General features: G+C 36.5%; 2 protein-coding genes across 2 annotated transcripts; one reads left to right on the top strand and one right to left on the bottom strand.

Moving 5' to 3' along the window:
• The first annotated feature begins 1,948 nt into the window (after positions 1 to 1,948).
• Positions 1,949 to 7,328, top strand: LOC105779794 (calcium-dependent protein kinase 13). The gene is made up of 7 exons (XM_012603721.2): positions 1,949 to 2,860; positions 4,278 to 4,421; positions 4,542 to 4,694; positions 4,955 to 5,070; positions 5,159 to 5,326; positions 6,545 to 6,775; positions 6,857 to 7,328. The coding sequence occupies exons 1-7, from the start codon at positions 2,239 to 2,241 to the stop codon at positions 7,004 to 7,006; spliced, it is 1,584 nt and encodes a 527-aa protein (XP_012459175.1). The 5' UTR covers positions 1,949 to 2,238; the 3' UTR covers positions 7,007 to 7,328.
• A 637-nt stretch (positions 7,329 to 7,965) lies between these two features.
• Positions 7,966 to 9,953, bottom strand: LOC105779795 (PHD finger protein ALFIN-LIKE 1). Its single transcript, XM_012603722.2, has 5 exons — positions 9,707 to 9,953; positions 9,606 to 9,638; positions 9,198 to 9,420; positions 8,675 to 8,795; positions 7,966 to 8,496 (listed from the first exon to the last, which is right to left on the bottom strand). Exons 1-5 carry the CDS (start codon positions 9,789 to 9,791, stop codon positions 8,245 to 8,247), a joined length of 714 nt encoding a protein of 237 aa, XP_012459176.1. The 5' UTR covers positions 9,792 to 9,953; the 3' UTR covers positions 7,966 to 8,244.
• Positions 9,954 to 10,234: the final 281 nt, after the last annotated feature.

Genomic DNA, 10,234 nt, shown 5'->3' on the forward strand with positions numbered 1-10,234 from the left:
CATCTTGTGATCAATATTTTGCTTTCTCTTGTTTTCAGATTACAATTTGAATCGATACTATCTGTTACCTTATTAAGTTGCCATGACAAAATGATGGGCTTTATCAATTGGAAATCCTTACCCAGCCTGTGTCACAGTTTATTGGCCCACTTTCAATCTAGCTTTCAAATGAATTTTTGCTTTAGTTGTTTTATTGGTTAAAACCAATAAGCTTTCCCCTTCCATTTCTTTTAGCCAACTTTACTAGGCTTGTCATTCCCTTGAGTAAACCCCTTGTTCACTTCTTTTTCAAGCTCAATAATTGGATTAGCTTGGCCATTATTTGATTGCTCCCCAAATTCCTCTTAATCTACATATTGTTCATTCTCCATATTGTTCATGGGTTCCTTTGTGACCTTTGCACCTTCTTTTTCAGCTCATCCTCCATAGTAGATTTATAAGCTTTTGGCCATTAATCTTTAACATGACTCTATATCCCATACAGGACAGATTGTTTGGAGAGACTCATATTTTGAAATTTGGATGATACCATCAATCAAAATTTTCTAAATCGGAGGCTTACTCAAATTAATATCAATTTCCATTTGTGCAAATCTCGTTTGTTCTCCAATATCTATCTTGTAAGTGATCTTGATGGCCAAACCAATCATCTCGCCAATGGCTTTTAAGAAACTTTGCTTGTATAAGTTAGTTGTTAATCTTGACAACCTTATCCGTGCTACAACTTGTAATAGTAATGGTTGGGACACTAAAAAACTCTACAACCATGGCTCCACCATAAGGTACCGCCTATATACGATCCATGACCCTTTAACAAGCATTCTATTATAGTTGTCCTTTGAACGAAACTGACTAGATAATAATTGTTCTTGATATTTATCAACTTCATTGGTTGCACTGCTTTCCCCAAAGAGTAAATACAATTGTGCAAAACCTTGAAATTGATATTGTAGCCAATAGATAGACAACAATTATGTTAACCCATACTCTTTTCAACAATATCATGGATCATTTTTGAAAGCATATTAACAATAAAATCCATCAATCCTACTGATAATGACATCTTCAGTCGTTAGTGCAATATTATCTTCTTCCTCAAAGCCAAAATTTTAATCACCATTGAGTGAAGGTTGCCCAATTAATTTTTCTTTAAACAAGATAAAACCCTCTGTTCTCACTCTAACTGGACATTCGATAATCACGTGATCATTCACCTCCATCTTGATCGAGCCCATCATCTCTGTCTCACCCATATCTGGCGGCTCCTCCTCCTCCCACCTTCTACTCTTCTAGTCCACCCTATCACGTCATTCAACCAAAATTGTAATGATGTTAATGTCAATATAATATTAACATACCTTTGAAAAGGTTAAGGATAAAAATAAAATTCTAAAAAAGAAAATCTACTATTTTTTCAACCATTTGAAAAGAAATCCTTATAAAAGCAAAAGGGATGGATAATAAAATGAGTTGTTGAATTAATTTCAAAATTCGAGTCATATCATTCTGCCTGTTTTCTAGTTGTTTGTTGAAATGCCCACAAGTCCCCCATCTCACGCAAACACTCAACCAACCCACAGCAATTAAAAAGAGTATTTTTTTCTCACTATAATGAATAATCCCACAGCCCCACCCTTCCCCTCTTTTCACATTACACCGTCCCGTTCCCTTCCCTCTTTCTACAATGAGCCGACAAATTCAGAGAACCAAACAACATCCACAGTTAAACAAAAGATTAAAAATTTTCTTTTTCTCTTTTTACTAAAATTTTTCGATATTTAATAATTATATTAAATTTTTAATTAGATTTAAATTCTAAATAATATCAAAATTCTTGAAATGCTTTTTTATTAATCGTAAATTCAATCTTAAAGAGTAACAAACTTCTCTTCCCTCAACCTAACTGGATGATATTAATTTGATTATTTTTTTAAGATTATAAAAATGAGAACTAAAATAAAAATATCAAAAGACGAAAACTCTTACTAAAGTGTCTGCTGCTCCGCTGCCGTACTGTTCTCTAATTCCAAAATCTCTTTCTTTTTGAATCACTCTCTTTTACTTCGATTCCCTCTATAGGAGCAGAAGCTAGGAAGATAGGGCTTGTTTGTTTAGTTTGTTTCTTTTTTTTTTTAACTATAATGTGATGCCCTAGCTAAGCATTTTTAGTTAGGGTTTTCTTTTGGATTTTGGTTCCACGAGATCCGGACGAAGGATAAAGGCTGCGTTTTTGGCAGAATGGGGAATTGTTGTAGATCTCCAGCGGCGGTAGCTAGGGAAGACGTTAAATCGAACTTCTCCGGTCACGATCATGGCCGTAAAGATTCCGTTTCCAAGCAGAAGCCACCGATCACCGTGCTCAATGGAGTTCCCAAGGAGAACATCGAGGAGAAGTACCTCGTGGATCGTGAGCTCGGCCGGGGAGAGTTCGGCGTTACTTATCTTTGCATCGATCGAGGCACGCGCGAGTTGCTCGCGTGTAAGTCGATCTCGAAGAGGAAACTCCGGACTGCCGTGGACATCGAAGATGTGAGGCGAGAAGTTGCCATTATGAAGCATTTGCCGAAGAATTCTAGTATCGTGAGCTTGAAAGAAGCTTGCGAGGACGACAATGCGGTTCATTTGGTGATGGAGCTTTGCGAAGGTGGTGAGCTTTTTGATAGGATCGTCGCCAGAGGACATTACACGGAGAGAGCCGCCGCGGCAGTTACAAGGACGATTGTGGAAGTGGTTCAGCTTTGCCATAAGCATGGAGTGATTCATAGAGATTTGAAGCCTGAGAATTTTTTGTTCGCTAATAAGAAAGAGAATTCGCCCTTAAAAGCTATAGATTTTGGGTTATCGATATTTTTCAAGCCTGGTAAGTTGTTTGAAATTTAAATGCATAAACAAGTGAGTGCCTTTTTAAGAATGCACCATATTAGCCAGAATTATTACGGAGCAACTTGAATTTATTTAATCAGTTAGCAGATATAGTAATCTGCCCTCCCGAGTTTTGATTTTGTCACAACATATTTGACTCCAAACATGAAGTACATAAAGAATGATATAAGTTTCTCAGATTGGACATGCTGATGGCTGTAGTCTGCGTGCTTTTATTTGTTTATGGTGTTTGTAGTGACGAAATACGCACTTTAACAATTTTATTTGCTCATGCTTTAAAGGTAGCTTTTGTGTGCTTTTCCTTCGGATCAATGTTCCTAGCCACTTATTTTACCTGAAATTAACAAACCTAAGAATGAGATAGTGCATGGTTTGACCTTTGTTAAAGTAGTTTTCTCATTTACCATTGATTCTGCATCAGAATCACTTTTGATTTTTTCCTCTCATTGTGGAAGTGTTGAGCCCACTTCTCTTTTTTCTCTTACAGTTGTTTTAGTTTTGTTTTTATCTGTTAGTTACTTATGTTGGTATTCATTATCCATCCCAATCAAGAAACTCTTGATTCTTTGATCATATCTTTTCTTATCATTAAAATATATATTTTCCTCTCCTTCGTTGCATGAGACTAGACATTTGTGCTCACTATAAGTTTTAGATTTGGAAACGGCTGCACATTGCAGTGATCTGATTCTAAGTTCCAATCTTTTTCCTTCATACAGATGCATAATGGTTATTGTTAGTCATTTTTGTACCTGGCACTTTCTATAAATATATCTTTGTGTTCACACTAAGAGAAACTCTGAACTGTAGCTTTGTTTGGTTGATACAAAATTTCCCATTTCATATGGTGGGTAGTCATGGGGTATAACTGGTTAACCTCTCTTGCTGAAGCGTCTCAAATTTAGTAGATTTCCCTTCTGTCATATGAATGGTCTGATGTCTGGGATGCTTTAGTGTGCTATAAAACCTTTTGTCTGCTTTGGTTTTGTGAAGATTTTCTCCTATTGCCAAAGATGTGGATGAGTCTGATTTTTATAAATTCTTTATATACTTCCATTGCTTGTAAACTGGAGTAGCAGGCACAGCAAGTTGATGGTTTCTTGTTCAAAAAAGTTTTGCTTATAATTTTCAAATATAACCATCAAATTAAGGATTCTTCTATCTTGTCAATAATTTCTCAGTTTTTGTTTGCAAAAAAAAAAAAGAAAAAAAGCCTGCATGGTTTGGCACGATGTGGTGTGGGGATACTGGTAGAGGTATGGAAGAGCAAGTATTATGCTAAATAGTATGAAGTCTGTCTACTTACTGTTTGACCACTTTTCTTTTTATTCTTGCTGGTTGTAGATTTTATTCTTTAGTACTGTGTTCTAAAGCCTACAATGTGTAAATTTCAGGGGAACGATTCTCTGAGATAGTTGGAAGTCCATATTATATGGCTCCTGAGGTTCTCAAACGGAATTATGGGCAAGAAATTGATATATGGAGTGCAGGAGTCATTCTCTATATTTTGTTGTGTGGGGTTCCTCCTTTTTGGGCTGGTAAGTGTCTTTTTGTTGAGTTCCTTTGTCCCCATGTGGATGCATGCATATATGGTGGATGTGTGATGTATGATGTTTCAGAGTGAGTTCAATTGTTATTCCTACCTGTTTTTTATGCAGAGTCTGAACAAGGTGTTGCACAGGCAATTCTTCGTGGGTTAATAGATTTCAAACGGGATCCATGGCCAAATATTTCAGAGAGTGCTAAGAGTCTAGTCCGACAAATGTTGGAACCAGACCCAAAGCTCCGGCTTACTGCAAAGCAAGTGCTTGGTACTGACATTTCCTCTGTGCTACTCCTCTTGTGCATGTTTCAGGGAAGGGAGGTGGATGGAGATGCATAGGCATTTAGGCGCATCCTTTCATGATTAATGTTCCTTTTCTTCATCTTCAAATATAACACTTAAAACCTTACTAATATGAGCTTTCCATGGTTCCTTTAAAATACCAAGATCTATGTTCCTGATTTGCTCTACATCAAATGTTAATAATTACTGATAGTTTGCCTAAATCTATGTTTCCTCTTTTCACAGAGCATCCTTGGCTCCAAAACGCTAAAAAAGCCCCCAATGTGCCTCTTGGTGATGTTGTTAAGTCAAGGCTTAAACAATTTTCAATGATGAACAGATTCAAAAGAAAAGCCCTACGGGTTGGTTCATTACTACTAAGAATTTTGCTAGATCATTTATTATTTTTCTTTCATAGCTAAAGGAATCTTAAAAGGTAATTTGATTTAGGTTATTGCTGAGTTCTTATCCGTTGAAGAAGTTGAAGATATCAAAGTTATGTTCAATAAAATGGACACTGACAATGATGGCATTGTTTCGGTCGAAGAGCTGAAAGCCGGATTTAAAAATTATGGTTCACAGCTTGCAGAGCCTGAGGTGCAGATGCTCATTGAAGCTGTGAGTGTGTTATGGTTTACACTCTGCCATAAATTAACAAGTATTATGATGTTTTATTTTTATTGGTTTGTACTAATTCCTAGCAAAATAGCAGTCAAATTTCTTTCTGTTTCTCATTCAATATACCTTTTCAGAGTGTAGTCAATACTTCATAAGTATTAGTTGACCTAGGCATGTTATTATTGGAACTTATTTGAGTAGATTGGAGGCCACCTATTTGGTATCTCCTGTTGTCTCTTACAGTAACTTTATTTGTTAGTATTAACATTATTGTCTGCTACCTTTCTCTTCTTTTCCCCCCACTGGAGTATGTTCTTAAAGTAGTTCGATGTATGGTCAAGTAACAAGTTGGAGTGGACGGCCTTTGGCCGCCAGTGTCCTCACCTCCTGCAATTTTAAATTTGCACTGACAAAAACCATGTAATTGGGAGGCTAAGATTTCCTAGTGTGACTAGATTTTCCAAGCAGATAAGCAAGAACCTGGTTTAGTTTTTGTAAGAATAGACTAATCTTTTGGACCGTAGGGTATTCAGCTTTTACTTCGCAAACTTGGATGTGCTTGGTTGAGTGAAAAAGTGGAAGGATGGATGAAGAGTGGAAAAATGGAAAGAAAATAAATTTTAAGTTTGCTTGGTAGGAAGGAAAAATGAGACGAAAGAAAATAGGATAGATGACCATTTTCCTTCATAATGCATTAAACCAATTATTTCTAATTAAGAAAGGTGGAAGTTTAGTGTGCATTTTACAAGATTATGCATTTTCTAAATGTGATTTTCTTTCCTGTTCTTTTTCAACTCTAACTAGCATTGGATATAAAGAAAATTAATTTTCTTTTCATTTTTCCATTTTTCTTACCAAGCACACACTAATGGAAAGAATAATAATATATTTTCTTTCTATTTTTCTCCCCCTCTAGTTTTTCATCTTTCCTATTAAGCAAAGCCTAAGATTGTTTTCGTGAAGGATTTGTATGGTATTGATCAAAGATTTTACTTTTAGTTGTTTCTGTGGTTGTACTTTTCTGATATTTTAATACTAGAGTCAATTGCTAGTGCTACTTCCCCCTCCTTTTATCTCATTCCTAAACGTTCATCAAATTTGAATCTGATAGCTACCTTTGGCTGCATTTGAACATCCACATTAACAAAAATAGTGGCATCGTAGCTTAGGTCATGTTACTTCCCATTTTTAATTCTAAAAGGTTCGTATTGACAACAGGTTGATGCTAATGGGAAGGGAACATTGGACTATGGGGAGTTTCTTGCTGTTTCTCTCCATCTGCAAAGAATGGCCAATGATGAGCATCTTCGGAAGGCCTTTTCTTACTTTGATAAAGATGGCAATGGTTTTATTGAGCCCGATGAGCTTCGGGATGCATTGATGGAGGATGGAGCAGATGATTGTACAAATGTTGCAAATGACATCTTCCAAGAAGTGGACACTGACAAGGTGATCCAATATTTCTTCACCAATAAATTCATATGACCATGTTCTAGTTTAACTGACAATATTATGATTTTGTAAATGCAGGATGGGCGCATCAGCTATGATGAATTTGCAGCCATGATGAAAACTGGTACAGATTGGAGAAAGGCATCTCGACATTACTCGAGAGGGAGATTCAACAGTCTAAGCATAAAGCTGATGAAGGATGGTTCTCTGAATTTGGGGAATGAGTAGAATCGTACTAGCTGTTGGTTTAATTCAACCATGCAAGAAAACGTAAGTAGATCAAGTTCTTTCCTTGTATATCTTAGACTTTGCTTTCTCGTATCACTTGTGATTGTATGGGGAGGGGAGGGAGAGAGGCCTCTGCATTAAACGGGGTTTGATGCTAGTGGATTACAATCTTGTTCGTCTCCTTCACTCTGCTAATGTTAATTTGTCTTTGTGGCCATAATTAAGTTAGGAAGGCACTACCAACTTTTCGGTATATTGTTTCTGGTTGACATTTGACAACATGAACACGGGATTGAATTGAATCAAGTAGTACTTTAGCATACTCCAGGGAAAGCTGCTATTTTCTTCCGCTTTAAGAAGTATGTTTTTTATTTTCCCCATTGGAGGCATTTGGATTAAATGATGCCAATTATCTTCAACTCCAGGCTTTTTCAGAGCTTGGGTTGTTATTTCATTTTTTGTCAGCCTCCGAGTGGGTTCAGAAATCCATTCCATTTGACTCAGGACTACACACAGACGAAGGCAGTGACGATATGGTAGACTGATTCGGTAGCTTTTGTTGGGGGCAGGGGTGGCTAAGTTTCTAAAGGATTCTTACCTGAGCTTCGATGTTTATCATCAAATTTCCTTTAACCTCAATAAAATAGCATCATTCATGACTGAGCCTATTAACTGTTTCCTCCCACCAATAATGAAGCTCTTTACTCCAGTCCATCTGAAGCGTTCTTTAGCTAAAGCCATCGGGGCAACTAGGATGGCGTTCTATTATAGCTCTCGACCATTTGCTTTGTGGTACTTATTTGAGGGAGATTATAAAGAGCATTTGCCTTGTGGTACTGGTCTGTGAGAGGTTATAAAGAGGTTGGAGCGATAATAGGTCGAGTTGATGATAAGCTCTAAGAACATATTGATAGGATCAAAGGATGTCCTAAATTGTCGTAATTATTTAAGAGTAGAACTTCAGAACGTTTTAATTCAATCGATCTCTTAGGTCTAAAAGACCACCTCAATGTGCCAGCGTACGGACAAATTGCTACAAATTAACAAATTCTAATGAGTTGAATGCAAATAAAGGTATCAGTAAGGAAGTAGAACTTCCATTGACTTCAAATCATTTACCATAAACTTACATTTTGATGATATAAACTTCAAACATTAGTTACCTAACACGAGTATTTGCTATACTACTTTGTCAGCCATTGAGATGGATCATGTCCTGTTCTTACCATTTCCGACTATCAGTGCCTGCCGCTCCTCATGCTGCAAGATGGACATTTATACTGCTTAATGCTCTCAGCTTTAGCTGGTGTTATTTTAACACATTTTCCATGGAACCACCTCTCACAAACATCACACCCAATCCAAAACTCATCCGCATTGTAATTTCCACCGCAGCTACCGCATAGTGTTTCTCCGTGTTCATCTTCATTGTCCTTGTAATCCGCATCAGCAATCTTAGGATTGCTTTTCACTTGTCCATCACTCGATCTCTAGAAAATGAAGAACACAGTTGGAAACAGAAAATACTAAATGATCAAGCACCCTGCATCACAAGAAAATCTTTCTTTCTTGTAGGGAATATTAGGCTTGCTATCATGCTATCCATGCCTCAATTAATCCAAAAATTGCACTAATCAGGCCCGAAAGAAAGTTTTTTCAGTGATTAACCTTAGTGCTGCCCTGAGATTTGCTCCCACTCTCTATACTTGGTTTATCTTTAACAGGTTTCCTTTCAGTTACAACCTCAAAGACTGTAGGCAGATCGTTCATCATACTAAATAGACGTTTCCTGTAAAGCGAAATCATAATGAACAAATATAATTTGTATATTCTATAAACAGGAAGCTTATGAAACATTAGGCACGAGACTTATGCATGTATATATCAAGTAACAAGAAACTACTTGTGCAATTGCTTTCCAGTCTTGCATAATCTAAAAACTGGGTTGAGATCCTCTCCATTACTTTTTCAATACAGTAATCATCATTCATATGTGTAGGACCTATCATACTTATGAATAGCTATTAAACTTGTATTGCATAATGGTTATTAGAGCTTAAACCCTAAAACCTGGGAACCATCATTACACAAACACCGGATTTGAAGTGGGAAAAAGGGAAAGAATCCCTCCTTGATAGATTTCTACCAAAATTGAGAACAAAATAAAACTCAGAAACGAAGTTAGTAGTACCTTTCATTACGGTTAAGACGAGCAGCAAGATAGAAAGCGAGGGAAATCAACCAGGAATCACTATGGACAGCAACCAAGGACAACCAATCTTTACGGTTCATTCCATCTCTAGCGAAATTGATACCAAGGGCGGGCTCAGGAAGCTCTGCTGGAACTTCTTCTGCTGGCAGACTAACTTCCCAGCTTTCATTCGGATGCCCATAAAGGCATAAATTCTCTCTATCTATAACCCAAACAAAAAAGCTTTTGTAAATCAAACAACTTGAATCTCCAGTAACTTCATTGCTATTATTATTACAATTTGATGTATCCAGAAATTCTTTCTATATATGAGTAACGTGAATTAAAGAGGAAATTGAGAAAAATGGACATGCAAAGACAAAACAAGTTGATGAGATCTGGAAATACCTGGACCACAGAGTCCATAAAAGTGATCTACATCTGAGAGAAGAAAAGAAGGGTAACGTTAAAGAGATATAAAGAGAGAGGGAAAAACAGGAAAGGATTACCCAAAGTTAAAGCACGAAGGATGGCGGTTCTTCGAGCAGTGTAATCTTTGAAGATTTCCTCAACGGTTCGAGCAGAGGAAGCCATGGATTGGAATTAATGGCCTAATAAATTTGTTTTTCTCTATGTTATACAAATGGCAAGCAATATGCCATTGGTACTCTTTTCTTTGAATATAGATTCCGTTAGTATTTAGATGAGTAGGTTAGCTGGGGATCACCATAATTTGCTACTGCCACTCTTTCTTTCACGTGTTGGAGCTCCTGATTGGCTCCTCATAACTACCTCTAAATATATATATCAAAGAAATATATGATTATATCATATGCTTTTTCTATTTAAATCTTTGTTGTGTAATAAATATGATGATTTGAATGGAGGGATATACAATTCTTTTTAAATATAAATGGTGAGTGCAATCCAATTTATAATTATATTTGGGTTATTTTCAATAAAAGTCTCTAAATCATATGTTAACTTTTAAATTGATCTTCAACTTCAAAGCTTTTCAATTAAATCTTCAAATTAAT

The sequence above is a fragment of the Gossypium raimondii genome, chromosome 4 (assembly GCF_025698545.1).
Source record: "Gossypium raimondii isolate GPD5lz chromosome 4, ASM2569854v1, whole genome shotgun sequence".
Classification (NCBI taxonomy): domain Eukaryota; kingdom Viridiplantae; phylum Streptophyta; class Magnoliopsida; order Malvales; family Malvaceae; genus Gossypium; species Gossypium raimondii.

Coding starts and splice junctions, on each gene's coding strand:
- LOC105779794 (XM_012603721.2), top strand. CDS start 2,239: ATGGGGAATTGTTGTAGATCTCCAGCGGCGGTAGCTAGGGAAGACGTT. Junction 4,422..4,541: donor GGTTCCTCCTTTTTGGGCTG/GTAAGTGTCTTT, acceptor TTTTTTATGCAG/AGTCTGAACAAGGTGTTGCA. Junction 6,776..6,856: donor AAGAAGTGGACACTGACAAG/GTGATCCAATAT, acceptor TTGTAAATGCAG/GATGGGCGCATCAGCTATGA.
- LOC105779795 (XM_012603722.2), bottom strand. CDS start 9,791: ATGGCTTCCTCTGCTCGAACCGTTGAGGAAATCTTCAAAGATTACACT. Junction 9,639..9,706: donor CCTTCGTGCTTTAACTTTGG/GTAATCCTTTCC, acceptor TTCTTCTCTCAG/ATGTAGATCACTTTTATGGA. Junction 8,497..8,674: donor AATCTCAGGGCAGCACTAAG/GTTAATCACTGA, acceptor TTCATTTTCTAG/AGATCGAGTGATGGACAAGT.